The sequence below is a fragment of the Manacus vitellinus genome, unplaced genomic scaffold, assembly GCF_001715985.3.
Source record: "Manacus vitellinus isolate BGI_N305 unplaced genomic scaffold, ASM171598v3 scaffold_5_pilon, whole genome shotgun sequence".
NCBI classification, from domain to species: Eukaryota; Metazoa; Chordata; class Aves; order Passeriformes; family Pipridae; genus Manacus; species Manacus vitellinus.
In genome coordinates this window covers 11,150,669-11,173,656 of record NW_021940682.1, presented here as the reverse complement: position 1 = coordinate 11,173,656, position 22,988 = coordinate 11,150,669, and the positions used below count along the sequence as shown (strand labels likewise).

At 40.3% G+C, this 22,988-nt stretch overlaps 1 protein-coding gene across 3 annotated transcripts in view; it reads right to left on the bottom strand.

The window, feature by feature from the left end:
* The window catches only part of TBXAS1 (thromboxane A synthase 1), a 252,202-nt gene that overhangs the window by 47,591 nt on the left and 181,623 nt on the right, over positions 1 to 22,988 (bottom strand). For all 3 annotated transcript variants that reach the window (XM_018080889.2, XM_008927978.3, XM_018080888.2), the window contains one exon: positions 19,755 to 20,069. In XM_018080889.2, the coding sequence (XP_017936378.2) occupies positions 19,755 to 20,069 (315 nt within the window). The remainder of the gene's footprint in view (positions 1 to 19,754; positions 20,070 to 22,988) is intronic.

Here is a 22,988-nt window from a genome sequence, read left to right as displayed (position 1 = left end):
CTGAATGGTGGACTGGGCAGTGGAGGAAAAATACTGTGTTCAAAGCTGGGAGGCAAAACTAGGCGTTTACACCACTCCCCCTTCTGGTATCCCTAAGTCACCCACCTCAGTGTTCTGCCACGACCTGTGATGAGACCCAAACTCAACGCTCAGGAAGCAAGTCTCACGAGGGGCTGAAAAAGGAACAATGAGCACCACTTCTCCAGTAACTATCTGGAGCTGGTATTATGTCCTGCTGTACACAACAGAGAGACTTTCCACTAAACAAGCACTGAAATATTTAATCATTTGAAACATTCAAGTGCGACAAAATTATCAATGAAACTAATTAAGAATCTTGAGATAATAAGCACTGACGACAAAATGTTCCACTCCAGTGCCTGCCATCAGGCAGTTAGGATTTATAATATCTGTCATTCATAAAACTTAAACCCTGAAGAATCCCAGTGCACTTCCAAAACATGTACCTCCACGTCCAGAGAGTCCTGTTCCCCAAGGAGACTCGAACTACTCATGCATACCCAGCAAAGGTTCCCAGATTAGGGGTGAGGACTTGAGATCATGATGACAAAAATTGGAGCATGTATGGCATCACAAGCAGAGAAGGTGGGAAGTGCCAGCTTTGGTGTCTGCAGGGCCAGGTCTCAACCCAGCTCTATCACGGGGACTCAGAAGGGCAGGCCACAGGAAAGTGAGACAAGGGCACACAGAACAGATGTGGGGAGGAAGAAGGTCATGGATTCAACAAAAAAACCCCGGCGCCAGCATTTTATGCACTGGGATTTTTCAGCAATTTAGGACAGGAAGTGAACTGGTGTCAGGCAATCGACACTGCAGATGGGTCTTTAAGCAGCCAACATGTAAATGGGTTTTGGCGAAGATACCGCGACTAACAGTCTTTTTTTTTTTTTTTTGTGAGAAATGCCATTTTTAGGTACAGTTGGAGAAATGTTGCCTTCTGCCTGCTAAGAGCAGGTGTACAGATGTCGACAGCGAGTTCACGCGAGTGCCAGGTACTCAAGAGTTGTCACTGGGTATGTAAGCTGCCTCACATCATCTCCAAGCTTTTGCAGGAGGAAGGATTTATTTTTTGCTGAGGTTTCCAACGAACCGATTCTCCAGCAGACCCTGTCTTTGGGCTCAACAGCTCATCACAGCCTGATTTTTATTTCGCCTTTGTTTCTAAGTTAAGCTGTCTATGCCAGGCCAACTTCTAAGTGAGGAAAATGGTGGGTCTCTCTGACTCACCAGCACAGCTCCCGATGAGCTGCCCACGAGACAGGTACAGCTAATCTGAAATGACGCCTGGTAACTGCAACATCTAATTTCAGACTCAAGGCACCAATTTCCCAGTCACTTTGTAGCTACACTCTGTTACCGTAATGGGTTCTCCGCACAATTATCACAACACTTAGTAAGTTATTCATTTCTGAGAGAGCTAAGAAACGTTGTAAATTATTTTCATTTTAAAGAAAGCAGGCATATTCATCCTCTGGAATAAATAAATAGCAAAGATTCTCAGCTATACTGTGTTTATTTTTAATGTTTTACAAAACATTTTATCCCATCATTAGTATTAAAATATTTTTGCTTCCAAAAAAATGTAATAAACAGGCAAGAATTTAAAACCCAGGTGCCTTTGTGGCAGTGGCATGCATCAGGCACATGCAGTTTGAATATTTTATACTTCATAATTTTTTTCTTAAATAATTAACTAACTTTAACTAGTGATTGTCCAGTCCATAAACCATTGCTATGGGTTTAACTGCATAGTACATCTCCGAGTGTTCCTTTGGTGGCTCTGCTTCTCCCTGCTCTGAATCCGGACTGAATACATCCACAAGCCTGGCTCAATTTTTAACTTAGAGATCTGTTTCCTACCTCACTCTGTAACAAATGTAAATCCATTTCCTACTACTTTCCCTTCTGCAGCAGACCCAAACAGCTCCAGCTAAGATCTCTAGTGCTCACTGCTGGACCAGCATTCAGTCTAGTATCTCTTAGCCCAGTGGAGAAACCTCCTCACTCTAGCTGGTGACGTGGGTTTATTTGATTCTTTGTTTGCCTCTTGCAGTCCAGAAATGAAGAGGTTAAAATAGCATAGCCTGGTTTGATTACTGTACTGCTGACAGAAATGCAGAGCTGGACCAGGAGACAAGATGTACTGAGCCACTAAAGAGTTGTACCCTTTGGATAAGACATTGAAATTAAACCCTTTCTCCCACTGCTGGCTTGGAAAAGGAAGTTCTCCTAAGAGCTTTTTCAAAAAAACTTACCACCAAAAATGACCTGGTCTATAATTATCATCCCATAGCATAGTCCAGTGTTGAAGGATATATAAGTGTACATATATTTAGATGCATAAAAATGCACATGAGTGCTTGACAGAGTTTGCCAAAACACTCACTGCTTAGAATTTGCATATCTGCCTGAGCACAGCAAGTGTCTCTAGCACGTTGCTCTACAGAGTCTGAGCATTAGTGGGATTAAAATTATTACTTCCTTAACCTGAAATGCTAAAAATACAAAAGGCAGTACTCAGATTTCTATTCAGCTTCAAGCAACCATTCCAGCAATTAGTTTTGACTTGATAAGAGATCTGGTAACAACATTTTCCTACAAAACAAAACCTAAACACCAGTTTGAGGCAACACTTCCCATCTAATTTCTCTTTGTGTATTTATAGAATCATAGAAACTGGGTAGTAATACATTGAAAAAAGGATCTAACAACACTTAGAAACACTTAACTGCAACATCAACTGCAACAGTTGAAACAAGGGCACACTGAGCAAAATCAGATCTGTAAGATAAATTTGGTAAGATTTCACAATGGTGGAAAATTGCTTTTAGAGTACTCTATCCCACTCTAGTATCCACATTTTGTCAAAGGATGTTAAAACCCATAGGTGAAACTCTGAAAGTAGGCACACATACTGTTCAACTTCTAAAAAAAAAAAATTAATTAAAAAAAAAAAAAGAAATAATTTTAGGAACGTATAGTTTTAATACAAGAAAACATTAACAGGTGGTTTACACTGTGGTTTACAATTACAGTCACATAGTAAAGAAAAAATACCTTTCCTATGCAAAGAGTCTTTTGTACAGCAGTCCAAAAATGATGGAAGTTAAGGAGAATCTAAGGGCAATAAATTGAAAATAGAAACAAACCTAATCTTTATTTAGGAGAAGGATAATTAACTATGAGAAGAGGTGAAACAAAATTGGGGTAAATTCACTGTTGCCTGAACAGTTAGACAGAAGCAGGAGGGCATGACACAACATATTCCCAGCTATATTTATGCAGGATGTCAGGACTGGTGGTGAGATGAACCCATATGGCAGGAATGGGGATGAAATCAGAGCCCAATTCCAAAGGATACCAAAAATGAAAAAAGTTCACATCTCAGTGTTATGGCCTGGATCTATGTTTTTTTCCTTGTAAAATCGGAGCTAGGAAAGAAAGCAGGATGTTCACTTTGCACCAAGTCTCTATGTCCTTGCACTGTTCTCCATTTAAGTGCACTGCTAAGTCTCCACTGATAATAAAAGATTGATTTAAAAGACCATTCCACAACCTAAGCAAACACCGAGTCTGGTTAATGTTACATATCATATCCTCTTGTCATTTACTGCTACTCTGTGTGTTTACTGTGCCTTTCACTCCCCCTCAGTACCAACCCAAATTTGCAGCAGAGCAGCTGGTCCTCTGGGGTTGCTGGTACAACTGCAAGCCTGAGCCCAGCAACAGAAACCTCTTGATTGATTATAAAAGCCCAGCTGGGCTCTCACTTAGGATCTGAACTAAAACAACACCCTCCCAAGGCTTCAGGTCAAGCCTTTGCAGATTTCCTAAATGACAAGCACCTCTATTTCACAAGCTGAACTTTACTTCTCGTAAGATCCAAATTTTAATCAAATTCTCTGCATTCCTATATCAAGGCTCCTACTTCAGTCCAAGAGAGAATATAAAAGTAGGTGGTGTGAACAAAAAAAGAATTAAAAAAATTGTTTCCACTCCATTTTTAATTTCTGTAAGAAAAGCTATTATTTAGCATGGGCTACTCTTCTTGTATCAAATTCAGTACACAGCATGAGGAAAACATCCATGTCCCTCCCACTAATTTAGGAGGAAAACTAACTTAACAGAGTCTGTTATGTTTTGCTTTGTCTTCCTCTTGTCATTTTTTGTATTACTGGTTTTGCTTTGTGCTCCTTGAAAGCATGATGAGTATTGCTCCCTTCCTTTAAATAACTGGATTGTAAGAATAAAGAGAAGTGTCTTTGGAGCCTGATTCTCAGTTTCATTAATGTCCTTAACAGGCCTTACCACAGTTGCAAGCACTTGTTTATATGTTAACAAGATAATACCAAGGAGTAAGGAGGTGATGACAATCCTGCTGCAGATAAATTGTGAGGTTGATGTACATACACCTTGATGGCCCATTCCCATTACAGGAATGGCAAAAGAGGGCATAAAAGTAAACTGAGAATCAGGTTCTGGGTTTGAAGTTACCCTGGATATAGTTTGTAGGATTTATATGTTTAATTAACGCAAAAGGTAGGAGCTTCCACAACCCTATAAAGACAATATGTTAAACGCAGTTTTGCCCAACATTTCTAGAACTACAAAACTTGCAGCAACGGAACAAGAATAATTAAAAAGATTACTAAAGCATTTTGTTTTGCTTGTTCTTCTTGGGATCCTTCATTTTCAAAGTCAAGAAAGACATTTTATGCCATCTAATTAAAAAAACTGGAAGGCTTCTTTTTTTTTTTTTAAATTGATACACTAAACAGAATTAATTCAAAGAAGTCCTGTGTCCTTGTTTGTACACAAGATTAGACTGAACAGTAACAAATTCCTAATATTTAAATGTATGGTTTAATGACTTTCATAGACAACGTCTCTTTTTCCACACTGTAGAATGAAAAAGAATATGCTTTGTAGGGACTACTCAAAACTCTGCTGAAAAGAGTTTGCATTTTTGTACTTGCATAGGGTGATGCATGCACATCCTTTAATTTGTGCACATCACTAGACCTGTTGACTTCTGTAAGTTAACCAGAACATGCAAATACTGATCAATGAGTTCTCTATTTCCCATGCCAAAACTTTCAAATTCTCTGTGCCTCACACTGAAGAGGCCCATTAATATTACAAGACTTGTAGGTACTTTGAGAGGTTAGTATTTATGTAGCATTTGGATGTTATCATATGAAAACTGCTAAAATAACCTAAAATATTTAGAAAAGATATAGTATCTTTGTTCCCACTGTCAAAAGTCTGCTGTGTTGAAGTGGTACCAGGTTACTGAACTGAACAAAAAGAGAATCATTTCCCTCACAGTTACTGTTTGGGTTAAACATTGTCGAGACCTGTAGGCAAAGCAACCACTCCTCTCTCTGGACAAAGATAACAAACAGATAAGCTTCATTACAGAATCAAGTACAGAGAATTACAGCCCCTGTGCAAAGTTGCAGGCAACTGTTGCAACACAAAATGACGAGCAATGATGGCACCTGTGGGCACAGTGGTTTCTCACCATAGCTCTCTGCACAGACCTGTGTGTTCAGGAAAACAGGAAAAGGATCAGAAAAGGAAAAAAAGGAGGAGACAAGGAAGCACCAGGCACCGTCTCAGAAGTATGGCAAACATGGCTTGGTGAAGGACTGCCACCACCCATGCTGCTTAATGGAGCTGTGAGTGCAGGAGCCATGTCCTGCTGCTCAGTTCCTGCTGGGATGGGCAAAAAGAGAGCATGCACATTCCTTGTAAATAAGTAGGGTCACTTCAAAGATACTTGGATCTCAGCTCTAAGCCAAACAACCCAAAGGCTCTGAAATTTCAGCTGGCTGCTCAGCTCAGCACAGGTAATCAATGTAAATAGGCAACAAATTATGACATGGCACTAAATCTGACAAATGTTGGCACCTTTCTCATTTGACAATGTGGCCACATCCACCTTTCAGTATGGGAGTTCACACACTCCTTTGGCGAGGGATCAAGCACTCCCAGTTTTAATCCAAGTTGTGCATTTTATCTCACATTGAGCTTGCTCAGGCAACAGGCAGTATTTTAGGTAACAACTACTACTTCTTGCTCCTCGTACTTCCACAGGAAACTGCTGGTAGTCAGGACTTTCTTATTACAGAAGGCATCAAACACATACAAAAGTTTTAAAATAACAACCCATTGGGGGAAAACCCCACAACCTGTGACACTGCCTGAAGACGTGCATGCAACTGGTGTCAAGCTGTGCCACTTAAAGCATTTTTGCAGCACCCTCCTAAGACAGCCTGGCAGTGCATATTTGTGAATTTCTCACAGGCAGGGAGTAAAATGCTTTTAAACATCATCTTATTCCCCCCTTGACTTCTCCTCCCAGCAGGGATCTCCGCTGGCTGGTTTCTACCAGGCAGGTAAAGCACTATCACTTTTAAATAACAACTTCTCCCACTACTTGATGTCCTTGTCCTAAAGCCTAGGGAAATGTATCTGAACACTGGGATGCCAGCACTACAAAGCACCCACAGCTCGAAGTCGCATGTGCTGGAGCAGGATGTGACACCCCGGACACCCTGGGGGTCTGGCAGAAAGCCAGCTGTGGGGTAACCACATACAGAGACTTTGGTGATGAAATCCAGGGAGTTCGAACATTTTTGGAACACACATCACAAGCAAAGCTGCTTGTGCAGATGGACTCTTCAAGAGTGGAGGGCAACAGCACAAAGGTGGGAGAGTGCTGTAATTTGACAAACTGCAAAAAAATAGCTGGACCCTCCTCCGCAGAAAACCAGTGGAAAACCTCACCTTTGAGTGAAGGGACATTCGTACTGCCTGCAAATCAAGAACTGAAATTCAAGTAACCCCTCACAGCTACTCCCCACCTCTTCCCTGATGCTGAAACAACATCAGAGCTATCTGCTGGTGGTACTTAAATGCTTGTGTTTTTCACATCACAGAGACAGGAGTTTTGGACCCCCTGATTCCTATACTTACATACCTTTGGAAATTAGCATAAACATCTCAGCTGGCTACCAATGTGATTAAGATGTGCCTCCACTTTGCAATTTTTCCTTTGAAACAAAGCAAAGGCTTTCATTTGTTAAGTGAAAATTCCCCAGTGGAAACCCCTCTCTGTTTCCCTCCCATTTCTGACCCCATATTGGGCACTTTAATCTAATTTTGGTTTGAGGTTTTAGAAGCTGAAGGCTGCTTCTGAAGATCACTGAGGGAAAAGAAATCACTGGGAGGAACACCACACTTTGAACTGAGCATCCCTGGCACAATGCATATTTGAAAAAGCAGCGAGAGCATTTCCCAATCAATGTAGCTGTATTTTTCACAACCAGTTAGAAGAAATGGAAGCCTATGGTAAATAATGCTGCTCTGTACAACTCCAATTACCCTGAATGATAAATTGCCTAATTATTTCAGCTCTAGAATCTTTCCCAAGTTCTTTATCTTTTTCTTTGTAGTCACTGTCTGCAGAACAAGAGCATTTGACTGTTACTAATTAACAAGAGGGAAAGACGCAGGACATTTAGTAAATTCGCTTCCCTTTATATCCATCTTAGAGTTATTTTTCCCCATCGAAGTAAAAAACCCAACTAATAATTTATTTAAAAGCTGCTCTGATGGAAGAAATTTTTCTCCATGACTACTCTATGATATTAGAACAGTCAGCTTTTGTTTTTTACACTCTCCAGAACACCAAGAGATTAAAGGCACAGCAAGGTTGGATTAACACCTTGACATTATCTGTAAGGTTCTCTAGTTATCAGGCTATTAAATCTTAATTCCTGACTGCACAAAATCTTCTTCATATTGTATCCTGAGCACAAACAAACTTGATGCATCTTGAAAACAAATTCCAAAAAGCAAGAGCTTTTAAAAGCGTTTTGTTCCAGTTCACAACACAATGACTTTTTGACGGCTTGTTACTTCCTTGTTCCTTCATTTAGATCAACAACAGCAGCAAGGGTTTGTGGACAATAGCCCAATGTTCAGAACTTTTTCACTTCTCAATTTTCTCCTTCAAATTTAAAGTGTAACTAGGAGTATTGAGAAAGATTATTCAAAATTTCTATTGAACCAGAAGGTCAAAATCATCTTAATGTGTTCCATCTTTAGAACTGATAGAGTGTTAAGCATTAAAAAAATTAATAAAACCCCCACAATATTAACAGAAACTTTTCTGAAATTCAATTTTTAAGATGCATGTGAAAGCAAAATGTTTTACATAGAAAATAATATTAACATTTCGTTAAGTTCTGAAAGTACATTTCATACAGGTGGAAAACACTGAGTCAACAGGACTAAAGAGTGAATTATTCTGCTTGCAAAACACACCTTAATGTGCTATGCCTCAGGGACAGTCAGGAAGGATAATTCCTAGGACTGAGAAAGTAACTAAGTTCTCGGTCTCATTATATCTGAGACCTAAGGATGATAACAGCTATTAAATTAGTCTTCATTCAAGCATCTATTTATCCACTCAGTGTTGGCTAAAAAACCAGCATTCCAGTCCATACAAGCTATTGGCATTTCTAGCATAAAAAAATTCTAAGCCTCCCCTGATCAAGGCCCCAAATGTCTCTCTCAGTGGCTGCTGCAGTGGTGAAATTCCAGTTCTGGTCAGACCACTTACATAGAAAGCATTGTGGAACACTGACCACAACATTCAAAACATGACCAGTTGCACTGAGGAACAAGATTTTTTGGTTGCTATAAAGGATTTGATTTTGGAAAAGAGTCATAACCTTTCTTCTGAAAACCAGGCATCAAACTAGTTGTCAATAAGATTACAACCATGGACTTCAGGAGAGCTAACTTCAGCCTCCTCAAGGATCTTCCTGGAAGAATCCTGTGGGAAAAGACCCTGCAGGGAAGAGGGGTTCAAGAGAGTTGATTGAAATTCAAGGATCACTTCCTCCAGGCTCAAGAATGGTCCATCCCAATGAGCAAGAATTTAGGCAAAGCAGGAGAGACACCTTAATGGATGAAGAAAGAACTCCTGTCATTACTCAAGCATAAGTAGAAAATACAGAGGAGATGGAAGCAGGGTCAGGCCATTTGGAATGAATATAGAGAGCTTGTCAGAGTAAGCAGAAATGAGATAAGGAAGGCCAAGGGCCATCTGGAATAAAATCTGGCCAAGGATGTCAAGGACAACAAGAAGGGTTTTTTCAAACACATCAATAACAGAAGGAAAACAAAGGCAATGGACAGAAGAAATTGATGCACAGGAAGTTCCACCTGAATATGAGGAAGAACTTCTTTATTGTCCAGGTGATCATGCACTGGAACAGACTGCCCGGAGAGGTTGTGGAGCCTCCCTCACTGGAGATAGTCAAGAACTGTCTGGATGCAATCCTGTGCCATGTGCTCTGGGATGAGTTTGTTTGAGTAAGGAGATTGGACCAGGAGATCCACTATGGTCCCTTCCAATCTGGCCTATTCTTTGATTCTGTGAATATTAGTGAAAAATTGGTATCATCCAGTTCTCTGAGACAGTAAAATATATTAACTGGTGTTAAATGGAACATTCCTCAGATAGCATGTGCTTCCTACTTTTCTTTGTGTTTTCCTGACTACTCCCTTTGCCCCAGTCCTTATATCTGGTTAAGTAAGGAAATGTTCACTCCTATCACTAGAAGACCACTACATTTCTAGAGCAAGGGCACACCCAAAAATACCACTTTTTCTTTCTTTGCATATTAAAAGAGAAGCATAAGATGAAGCAGGATAAACAATACAAAAGCCACCTCGTGCTGATTAAAAGTAACACAAACACATTGTTAGAAATGGAAATTATTTAAATACACATGTGCTGCCAGTGTGGTAAAGAAGGGGAAAAAAAAGAGGGAGGGGAGGTCACAAGAAGTTCATTCTACCAAGAATTGCTTTACATAATCATGAAATGCAAACTAGTTTCCATTCCTTCTGGCACCAGCTCATTCAGCCTTCACTTTGAATGCTTATTGACAAATAAATGGACTGGTTACTTCCTATTAATGCTTCCTAATTTATGTACATACCTAGAGGAAAAATTCCATTTTGACCTCACATTCATACAAGCTCAGATCATTTTTAAACTATGAATATGATGAATACAATTTTAATTTTTTCTTAGTTGCTGCCGGGGATTTGCTGTTTCTTAATAAATTAGGCATGTGTTCTCCTCAGCTCAACTTTTGCACCTTATGCATATAATATGTGCAATTCAGGAGTCTGTGTGAAACTTTCAGATGAAAGACCTTCTTTTCTTCAGCCATGATTCATTCTCTCCCTCCTTTTTCTCATGCAGTCATGCACAAACATGACTTGTTAGTCACTTTTGTTTATAAGTTGTTCCCCTATACTTCTCCTTCTCTTTCTCTGCTCAAAAAAAATCATAGAATGGTTTGGGTTGGTAAGGACCTTAAGGACAATCTAGTTCAAACCCCTTTACCATGGGCAGTGACACCTTCCAGTAGACAAAGTTGCTCAAAGCCCCATCCAACCTGGCTGTGAAGGTTCCCAGGGATGTGGCATCCACAGTTTCTCTGGGCAACCTGTTCCAGTGTCTTACCACCCTCACAGTAAAGAATCTAATCTAAAACTATCATCTTTTTGTTTAAAGCCATTACCCTTTGTCCTGTCACTACAGGCCCTTGTAGCAGGTCCCATGGAAAGTCCTTATTATGAAAGTGGTATTTGTTTTCACAAATCTTGAGTCACTATTGTCCTGACCAGTTAAAGTGCTACTAAAGTAAGACTTCATCCCTTGGTCTTGAAGGCCTCTCAGAAGCAGACAGTTCAGTGGAGATCCCTGCAGCAGACAAGGATGCCAGGGCTGGACCAACATCTTCACCCTCTGAAGAACATGCCTGTCTGTCCGAGTTTGCAGAGGGATCTCATTCCAAATGGATGCTAACTAACAAAAAGCTTGAAAATGCTTCTTTGTTTAGAACACAACTTCCCACCCGACAAATGTGACTGGCTGCTAACGCTGAGACACAGTGTGGGGTCCTGACTCAGATGTCCAAGGCCACCTTCTCTCATTTGTAACTTCTTTCAAGGGCCAGATGGTTTGGTTTCTCCAAATTTTTTTGCACCTGAGGTTGTGCCTGTGGCTACTGTTCTCTCTTTCTTTGCTAAATAATTATGATTCAGCAGCATATACCTTATGGAAACTTTTGGTGCCTAAATTCCATGAAAAAATCTATATAATAAATATATATTTATAAAAATATATACATATATATAATATATATATTAGTATAATACCTTTCTGGACTTGTATTCTATTTCCCATTGAGAAAACTCCTGAGTGCTAGACAGGCTGCCACCGAAAGAACAGGCACTTATACCTATGAAGGCATGCCCATTCCTGAGAAGTCATGCTATGTTCACTTCTTTTCCTGTCATATGTAGTTCTTCTGGCTAGGCTGGTGAGAGTTTGTCCCTCTCAAAGTCGTGGAGGTGGGTGGTGGTGCTATTTATTGTGGGTTGAACTTATCTCCTTTCTCCCTTCTGCAAGGCTCAACTGCTCAGTGCAAATTTGACCTACCAATTCTACCCGGAATGATGTTCCACCCTGAAAATGATGTTCCACCCTGAAAATGATGTTACCTACATGTAGCCAAAAAGTTAATCCTGATATAAATAGTTAGCATTGATTGGACATTGATATTGGTTTTAATTTGGTTTGCTCAGTCCCTGGGGGAAGCATGTTGATTGTCATATACAGGAGCAGTTTGGATACGAATCCTGAAGAAAACTGTAACCAGTTTCTTATTCAGCAGTGATATTTTTCCTTAAATTAAAAGTAAATATGCTCATTCCTCCATAAAAGCCTCAGATGAAAGGATGGAGGTGAGGGAGAGAAGGAATAGAAAGAGGGGAAAGATGTATCCTTCCCTTTACTTCATCTTTAAACAGATCTGCCTAATCGCATTTAAAGAGCTACATTATTAACATCTTCACCATTAAATGTTCCATGTCACTAGAAAAATTTATTCTTTAACATGAACCCTGCAGCAGTGATAGTGGGTCAATTATTATGAGGATGGCAAAATACCAGGAAAATTCAGGGGTGAAAATGAGTATCTGTCTAGCATACATTACCTGAGACTCAGTTTTGCTCAAGAATAGCAATAAGCCAGAGTCATTGAGCAACATGTGACATTGCAAGCAAAAGATAAATTAGTCTTCATGGGAAAGAGACTGATAAGCCCGAACAAATGGAAAAATAAAAGTTTTTTTTTCTTTTTATTTCTTTTACTTGGGTGAAAAGGGGTAAATGAACCCTGCAGTGTCAACAATAAGAAGTTCCTTGAAATAAAGGTACATTAATCATCTCAACAACACCATTTCAGGCCACATAGAATCACCAGTTGTCAAAAGGACTTTCCTAGGAATGAAATAAGTGTTTTTCATACTCAGGTTGTGGTTTTGGTAAAGTCAAGGACGGAGTACAATGCAATCTTCAACCTGTACGTACAGAAGTACTAAGAGACTAAGATAAATAACTGATTTCAGACATTGAGTGATTGCATGAATATCTGTAGAAATATAACCTAACAGTACTCAGTCTTGATGTCTTTAAAAGCATCTTTTTATTTGTTTACAAAAAAACCGATTGCTGACAGATGACACTTGTGAATCATGTGAGGCTCTGCAACACCTTCTTAAAGAAAAAAGAAATCAAAGAGTGTCATTTCCATCAAGAGAATAAACAGCAACAACACACAATATTGCTTGTGCTTACTGGTTCTGTATGTTTTGTGTGTGCATGTGTATGCATGTGTAACTGCGACTCTCTGCTGGGGACTTTTTTCTGCACACTATTTACAATTCAATCTCCCTTGATAAATGCGAGCCTCCACCGTCAGCAATATTTGCTTAGTGAAGCTTAGTCTCTGTAGTTGCAAGCTTCTGAGAGCACAGAGCCTTGAGATACTGCATGAAAGGCACCAAACTCATGCAAATTGTTGTAGTAATTCCCCAACAGTGACATCTATCTCTCTGACTTTCACCTCTCATTTTTCACTAATGCTCAGAGAAAACTCTCTGTCCTACCAAGGAGACTCTCCGCATAGACAGCTTAAAAATCTAAAGTACTCAATCAGGCAGAGAGACACCATAAAAATGGTCCTACCTCTCTCTGCTCTCTAGAAATTTTATGGGAAGGGAAAATTTTAAAATGGTAAAATCTCTTTACAATAAGACATCTCCACAGTAAGACATCTCCATTAGACTGCAGAGGTATTAGGGAAGGAGCTTTTCAGTGTGAAGAATGGAATCATAAGCCAGTGTAAAGTACTATGGTTCCACTCAAGTCAGTGATGGCAATTACCCAAGATGAGCAACTGCCACATCCAGTAACTTTGATAAATTACAGCACCAGAATCATCAGTCATAAAGGAGGTGTTTGTGTATAAATCCAGTTGAATTTGGCCCATTCACAAGTGACCATACACAGCAGTTAAAATGGGATTTAGCAGTGTCTTTTCATAAACAAAATTATGGATTGCAATGACTTCATTCAATATTATTGACATGAAAGAATAAAGATGAAACAGTCTGGTCAACATTTTCAATTAAATGTATTGAAAATATTCCTGGGCCCTAGAGTAACAGAAAATCGAGTATTTATAGGAACAGGAAGATTTGTTCCTATTAAAGAAAAAAACTCTACATCACCATTAAAATAGTGAGAAGGTATGACAGGACTTTGAAGTTTCTTAAACTTTATGGCATCTAGCCAGAGGTGAAAATGTTGGTAAGTCATACCAGCACTGAACTTTGTGTGGATACAAAATTGGATGGAGTAGGGACATACTGGGTCTTATCCAGCTCTTCATTCCTCTCCACACTGATGTTTCTAAGTATCATATCAAACAGTGATAAGAGCTGTACACAGCTTTTTAAAAATAGAATGGAAAACACAGTCTTGCAGTCTCCAATGACCCTTTTACAGTAATAGCTGCCCTTTCCTCTATTCACTTTTATTTACCACTCCTTACTCCTGTGCTCTGCTTCACCTTTGTCAGGGTTCCTGAAAGTATTCCTAGGCACCAGCAGCAAGGAGCGGTGAGCTGCTACTCTGTCCTTCACTAGACCAGAAGCCTTATGTGTCAGTGCAGCAACACATCTCAGGGTCACTAAGTAGCACTAACTCTTCAATGCAACTTTTTCCTGGGTGCTTTAAGTAATGATGGGCTAGAAAACCTCCAAAACTTGTAGTGCCAAGGCTACCCATTTGCTAATGCAAGGCTTGGTTATCCAGTACTGAGAACATGCAGTAAATTATTCCTGAAGCCAAGATCAGAATTCAGGGTGCTCCTTGCTCCAGGCTTTATGCTCTGCACCTTCAAGTATGGATTTCATTATTACAGAGACAGAGCAGTTCATTCTTATACTTCTTTTGCCCTTCTTAGCTGCCCCAAGCATTCTTGCTTTCCCTCCCTCCAGAAAATGACCTAGTTTCACTTGTTTAACCTGGTGTGTTTACTTTGCAACAGATCAGGAGCACATACATAGCCACTCACCACATTTCACCTAAGGGTAACAAATAGTTTCTCATGAGAAGTTAGCTTGATTGCCTATGTTTTTGCTATCTATTTTGTGCCACAACTCTTTCTGTCTAAAATTATGCAGTCCAGTAAACCAACAACAACAAAAAAAATAATTGATAATTGTGAATGATTCAGGCTTGAGAGTAGGAAGAAGGAAGGGAGAGAGACATGTAAATGCTAAAATGGGAATAGAGGTAAGAAAAAGAGGCCTCACATTAAGGGAATCCCCAGCATGGAAGATGCAGTTTTTCAAGCCCTAAGCACTGTGGCTTAGGACAAAACACACAGAGCAGCTCAGAGCACACAGAGGTGCTCAGAAGTTAAGTGTACATCTGCTCAGAACAAATGTGTGCTGCAGGCTTGCTATGCTTTTGCTAAGCACACACACACATAAACAAAAATCAATATGCTTTTACAACAAAATAATCGGTCACAAGCACAGAACTGTTCCTAAATACATGTCTTGTGAAGGGCTCTTTAAAAACTCTGCACAGGGATCATTATTGATTGAAAGGCAGAGGGTGAAGACCATGGGTGCATTCCTTCTCACTTGGTAAATATGGATAAAAACATCTCTTTCACAACTGTATAGCCTCTAACAGTTTAGGGATGGTTAGCCACAAACGCTATAAAAAGAATCTGGTCTTGAAATAGCAGTCTTTCTTTTTTTCCCCCTGTGCTCCTTTACTAGTATATACCAGGCTTGCTTCTCAACTGATGCTTATCACCATACCTCTACTAATACCAAGCATGTGCCAGTTTACAGCCTCCTGAAGATCTGACCCCTCTTTGCTGTCCTGGAAACAGATCTGTGGTCTCTGCAGAAAGTAATATTATTTTATACAGGCACAGATGTAGGTGTCCTGCCCCCACTAGCTCATATTTAACTCTCCTTTCATCCTGTTTATTTTGTCTTCATGGTATCAAACCAAGCTGCACACCCAGCAATGAGCTTGTAGCAAATAGGTGCATCTTATTTTCAGTGGATTGCCCTTCACAGTGCACATACTACACCCTCAAGGGATTTATGAAGAGGACCAGGTCAAAGCCTCTACAATTTGAATTTTTATTTTTGTGTTAGAGGAATTATGCTTAAACTTATTTTTCCCAGTGCAGTTAGAGCAGACACAGGGATTCAGAGGTAGAATGGGAAGATGCAGTGTGTGAATGACAGTAGTCACCACTCAGTACCTTGTCTCTCTACTTCCCCAGAGACAATAAAAAGCTGTGCACTCTCTTTCCCTACACCCCAGAGACCCAGATACAGGTGAGGAGGGAAATAACCTGTGTGTCCTACCCTCTACAATAACCAAAGCTAGAGTCTTCTCCTGCTTGCCAGGCTACGAAATGGGCCAAGTGCCTCTTCTTACTTTGAAGGAAAGAGGCACCATCTCCACACTGAGATATCAGCCAAGAAAGACCTAGAAGGTCCTTTAGCAAACACATAAGGATTGTCCTGGAGGTAAAAAAAGAGGTCACAACCCATGACTCACTTCAGGCACTGTTTTCTGAGGACACTTGCCTGGAAGTGTCATCTCCACCATGTATTCAGGCAGTGTGGCAGAGAGAGGCAGTGAGATCTCCCAAGGCAGCTCTGAAACAAATTTGGTTGGACACAACACGATCAGCAGGAGAACATGATCAGTCAGACCTAACTCTCCTCTGGGCTTCCAACTCCCAGCACATTGCTGGGGTTAGACCTCTTCCAGTACCTAGTCTTGTATTTCTGTACCATGCTGCAGCCACTTGCACCATGCTAGCCCAGGGATCTCTAGCACAGCAGTGCCTCGGCTTTCTTCATTCCCTTTATACTCTCCCATCCTGCTAAGATACTCACTGTGCAAAACAGACGAAAATCAAAGCAAACTCAGAGGTATCCTCAACTACAACACCCAGAGCCACCAAAATACTGCTGTACATCCAGATGGACTAACCCTGCTCTCTCTCCTTACTATCACAAGGTCACCATGCTTTGCCTTTTTAGCTGGAGTGCCAAAAAGCTGGAACTGTGCCTGTCATTTAGAGTATCTTTTCTCAGATGGCTCTCACATGTCTTTATAAACTTTGGTAAATGAGTATATAAATCACTCTGTCCACCACCAAAGCACAGCCATCTCTGGGGTGATACACAGCAGCTGCTGTAAAATCAGACCACAACTCTACACCACAGATTAGGGCAATAAAACATGCTGCATGAGGCAACTGAAATGGTTGAAGGAAGGAAGGGGATGTGGTGGAGAGCATTTTGTAGTTATAATTACCTGAGTGTAAATTTGGCTGAAGAGGGTACTGTGTTTAATACTTGCATATCTGAAAATCAAATCAGTCTTCCACCACCTGTCAAAACAATCTGACTGTATCATTCCCCATGTCTTGGCCTTCTAAAGCCCTTTCTTTCTGAAAATTGCAAAGCACCTTGATAAGAGCAAAGCTGATGTGCTGAGTACAAGCAATAACCTAATCAAATTTCTTAGCAACTGACTTGATAACTAACTGTGAGCCTGTAGCTTCTATGTCCTCTCCCTTCCTCTCTCTTGCATGACAACTGAACATAGCATCTATATATACTCAGCTCTAAAATAGCTGCTGCTCCCGTAACTTGCAAACCGTTCACATAGATCTCATCTTCTAGGCTAAAAGTAGTTAATTACAGTCACTAAGGGGACTGAACTGCTGCACTCTTTTCCTTATTCTGGGATGGGCTCCTTGAGTAGTGTATTGCCCCTCTGCCCCTCTGCCAAATCATGAACTGTTTATAAAAGGAAATTTTTTGAAGGATGGGGCTGCACAGATCAGATCTACGAATTTCCTTGTATCAGGGACTGCAGATGTATAGTTATCCTTCTCTCCCTCTTACCCTTGGCCATACAGCAAAATATGCATCATCTAAAGCTAAACCTGAAAATTCATAAAGTACAGGGAAGTTATGTGAAAGATTCTTCCAGTAATTATATGTGACGTGGGACAGCATGGTTTAGGATGAGGACACCAGTTTGGGTTGAGGCACCACACAGACTTTATACAGTGCTAATCTGCAAAAATTATTAGTTTAGTTTGAGTGCCATCTCTCTACACATTACCACAAGCATCCTTATGCCTCCTAGACAATACAAAAGCTGAAATTATTAGCAAAATATTCCTAGAGAACCAAGAGAGTCAAGAATTGTGCCTTTTAATTGGATTATTATTGAAATGTTACTAATGGTGAGTGACAGCTCAGACAGACCATAAATAACACAAGTCCCATTTAGTTCTTGAGCTTGGATCAGGAGCAGACTCACATCCGAATCTCTTGCACTGTTTCACACTGCAGTCTCCAAGTACACAGCAAGGGCTCCTTTAACTGGAACTAAACCAGACCAACTGCTAAGAGGAATTTGGTACACAGAGTCAGGCTTAGACTAACCCAGAATAAACTCCTGAGGTGCATAGAGTGTGCATCCAACAGTCCTCACTATCAGCCATGCTAGAGGATGAATCTGTCTATGACAGCACACTACTAGTTAACGTGGACATGGCCATATGCATGGACTCCCTACATGAAATATCCATAAACAATCAGACAGTTAATTACTGCTCGTATTCAGCTTTCTATGCACTAACATGGAAAAGGTAACTAACTCAGATCACCATCTACAGACAGACATGAATGACATCACGTACCTATCCTATTGGATACCTCTCCCAGCAATTTCACTTTGGTTTCTTAGGTTGTCAGCTTTCAGGAATTGGTGAGAAGATGAACCATATTTTCCTTGTGACTGAATAATAAGTGTTTCTGTGTGCAACTCTGCCACCAATACTAACTAGTAAACTGCACATACTCCAGGCCAAGTTGCACCTTCCCATCTTTGCAGGTCTTACAGAAGTCAGTTGACCTAACTATACGTGAGGGCACAAACAGGTCTGCCATATGTCAATGAAACAAGTAAATACACTCCAGCTGCAGTGATGTAGAGCTAACAACCTAAGGATATAACCCAAGCCCTACAGTGAGAACATCAACGGTTTCATGAGTTAGCTCATACCAGTGGCAGGTATGAAGCACACACTGAGAAAAAGCTCTGTAGGTCTGACTGCACAACCCTAACCTCCACTGCTGTCACCCATCTGCACCCTCAGAGTAATGACAATCTTTGATGGAAAACCATCATGGTCAGAACCTCAGCGTGCAAGACAACAGACAACATTTTCTGTGTACACAAACCCTGGTTTTTATGTTTCCACAAGCAAAAGGAGGGAAACGGTAGCTTTTGAATGGACACACTGTGCATAGTCGAGAATCTTCTATTACGAGCAAAGCAGGAAATTATACAGTTCTTTTCTTGTTCTGTAAGTACAACACAGGATGGAATGCATAAAAGTATGAAACTCCAAAAACTGTATAGTAAAGGCTTTCAGCATCCAAATCCCACAGCTAAAATCCTGCAAGACAGCCATGCCTGGTGTAATTTTATTCCTGTTAGGATCATGATCCATTATGAAAGCATTTGTGTAAAGAAAAAGACCCTCAATCTGAATTATCATAACCACCAACTTCTGCAGAGAGTGTAGGGTGGAAGAATGGCTGCTGCATGGTCTGCTAATTATACCAAATATGGTCAATGGTTATCTAGGAAACATAAATGCCCTTAGCAAATACAGATAGTGAAGGAGAAGCAGTTTGAACACAGTATAAGAGAATTAAATAATGTGATTTTTTTAAGCTTACACATATATTCTGCTGCTAAAAGAAAAAGTTATGAACATTTAAAGCAAAACTTCACAATTTATGGTTTGTAAGAACACTGTTAATTTTCCTACAAGGATGAGTAAATAAAATTGAAAACAAAACCAATAAAAGCATTTGTACAAGAGGAAAAAATAGTAATGTGTAGTTTTAGAGCCTGACAACAGCTGGTCGATTTCAATAATGTAAAATACTTTTAAAAGGTTAAGCTTTCACTATGACACAAAGTTTCTAGGCCATCTCTTGTGTTGCTGTAAAGTGATATAATTTAGTAGCTTTCAAAAAAACCTAAACTGTAGAGATTAATTTTTAATTTTTGACTGAAAATATTAATAAAGTGTTAATATATGCATATATGACTGAGACAAATAGGGGTCATGGAGGTGCCACAGTGGCATGATGGCATTCACATTGCCTTGATCCCTGCAGGAAGCTCCACACAAGCACTTCATACTCACGTGTTTTGCAGAGAACTCATCAACTTCCTGAAGCACCTTCTCCTGGCACTCTGGGTTGGTGGCTAGCAAGTATGTGGCAAAGGACAGCGTGCTAGTGGTGGTCTCATACCCAGCAATCAGGAATAGGAAAGCTTGGCCTGCTATCTCATCCTCTGTTAATGTCTTCTGAACCTTTTCAGATGGGGTCCTGCCAGGAAGAGGTGCCTCATTCTGTCTGGAAGCAGCAGATGGGCTGATCACATCAGAACACCCGGCTGCCAGGGAGTCAGCTGAGTCACGGGAGTCAAGCATCCACTGGAGAAAATCACTGCGCCTCTGCAGAACACAGGACGAGAAGAAACATGAATGGGTCACAGAGAAAGACCTTAACCCACAGGGGATGGCAAGAGAGAGCTGCTTCCCATTTGTACTGCACACTTGGCTCCCACAACATGGTCACCAGTCTTTCAGTGCATGAGAAGGCTTCTACAGATCAGCTGGAAATACTGCAACCAAGAGCCTGTCACTGCTTTCTTCACATAGAGATGAGATTGATCCACCCCCAATACACAACAGGTACATATTTTCACAGATGATTGCTAATGGTCAGTTCTCTACAGAGCTACTTTCATTCTCAGGGTGAGTTTTTGGCACTTGCTGGAAATCAGAGGATTGACATAGACATTGTACACTCAGCCCCATGGGTACTTGTCACATGGAGGTGGCACAACTCATTCGTGGAGGAGTTGGTCCATCTGCTTGGGTGCACCACCCTCGTTTGTTCATATGGTCCAAAGCATGAAAGTCACCATCTAAATTCAGGGTTGAATCTACAATACTTTCTTACCAGCTTAACCTGACAGGACTAAAAACTGATCTCAGCAAACTGGGACATCTTTTTATGAGCAAGTACAGATATAAACATGGCTTTATGTTACCAACATAATTTTTGGGGGTTTTACATTTTTAAAAACATATTTGCAGAACTGTATTACAACAGTAAGTATTCCTCTACCATAAAACCTGTTTGGGTGGTTTGTATTTGCAAAATGCCTACTGAATGATTCTACTGCTATGAAAACTGCTTTCTTTTACACTGGTTTCTGACACAAAACCTCTAATAAACAGACCTGTAGACAAGAGTGAGCTGACTCCAAACCAGCCTGGACAGCAAGCTTGATTAGGCTTTGAAATATAACCCAAAAGGTTTGAATTGACTTTTGCGAGTGGGCATAATAGAATTGTGCTGAACCCAAGCCATAAGGCTGTGTGATTGATTTTCAATTCCTCAAATACCAACAGAATACATGATAGCTCAAGGACTTCAAAGTGACTGCAGTGCCAGAACATGACAACTTGTGCAGTGGGATGGACAAAAGAAGGGACCAAGTCTTTTTTTCAAAAGAAAAGAATATGCTGTAAAGCTGCATTTATCTGTTAAAAATAAATCATTGAATGATTTCTTGGATCTGATGATTGAGAGATAAAGTAGAAAAAAGAGTCAGACAAAAGGACAGGCAAACAAGATAAGAGTAAGGAAGAACTAATTAATTATAAATGTCTGAGGATTTAATCAGATTATTTATTTTTCACATGACATGGGAAAAGAGAGCAGTTAGACAACAAAACAGGAGAAATACTTAGTGTCCTGTGCTTAGTTCTGCTGCCAACAAACTGTTCTGATCGATCTACAGGCAGAGAGGAATGGTTATTTCGGGGTTTGAGTAACACAAGGGATTGGCACACTGCCTCTTTAACACTCCTTCCCTCCACCTCACAGAACCTTTTCATTTTGCATGTGTATATTATGCACCTTGTACCCATGACCACAGTGCAGCTTGCACCCTGGTACACCCAAAAATCAATGTTCCAGGTAGCAGCCAGTGCCAGCCACAGCATGCTGAAGGACTCTACACATTGGCCAGCCAGACTGAATCACCTCCAAGGCATGGCAGATATGCTTTTCCACCAGTAAGCAGAGGCACACAAAGCAACGTTATACACATTGTGCTCAGCAAATGAGCTCCAGCTCTGAAAATACTTCTTTGTGCCTAGACTTAGGCACAATTTCCACCAGCATGATAGGATACCTCTGCTCTATTATATTCCTCTAGATTGGAGGAAACAAGACTTCATGCAGACTTCAGCTGTGAATAGCTAAAAATCTCATTTAACTTTTCCAGGAAGAGCTTTATTCACATCCTGGGAGTCCATATATTGCACAACTCAAGAGTCCAACTCTTTGGCATAGCCTGTGCTTCAGAGATTTCCCTGGAACTCATATTTGCATTTGGCCACTTTTAAAATTAAAAAGAAACACCACCAAACACCCTCCACCCAAAAAAACCCCAAAACAACAACAACAGAGTCCAGATCCCATATATTCATTAATGTGTGGATAAACTAGTTCAATGTAGTAATGAACCACATCTGTAGTGATATTCTCTTTTATCTGTAAAGCCAGTCACCATCACCTTAACTACTTTTATAACATAAAAATGTAAAATTACATTCATATTCAGTGGAGTTGTAACACTGTAGCATCCTATAGCTCAAAAGGCATAACATTTGGTATGGTTCTGCAACCATCCTTCTCTAGTTGTGAATTTTCTTGTAAACAAACCCATTGCTCTCTGAGGGTTTGCAGTTCCCAGTCATGAGCTGTTAGCCAAGTCTGGTCTTATATTTAGACAATACACTCTCTGGAGACCCCATAAGATGTTTCTCCAGCCTTAGACAAAATCAGGTCCTGGCCTTATACAAAGCATGTGGTTATTGCTAAGATAGTAAAGTAATAACCATAATGACTAGAGAATAAAATTTCATTCACGAGAATTTTTGCTGAAAGCAAACTTAATGAATACTAGCACAAGTGAATATTCCCAAGAATGTGCTCTGAAATGCCTCTGTGGCCATTTTGAGGAGCTCTTTTTATTACTCACATAATATATTTGGTTAGGAATTTAAAAGCTTGTCTTGTTGCAGAATCTGTTTTTAAGGTCACCCTATCGAGAAACAACTAGATACCTTATCTGTGCCATGTAATTTGCTCACAGGTGAGCAGGTGTTGCTAAGAGCAATGGCTTCATAAACAGCCCCTGCAAAAACAACATTCATCTGTAAAAACTACTTGAATAATAGTGGGGAGAAGAAAAGTGCAACATTAGAAAGATGCGAGCTTTTTCCAGGATAATTTTACACAGTGGAAGGAGCGATATTCTAGTAAAGCTTCTCTTCCTTATGCTTCATTCTACT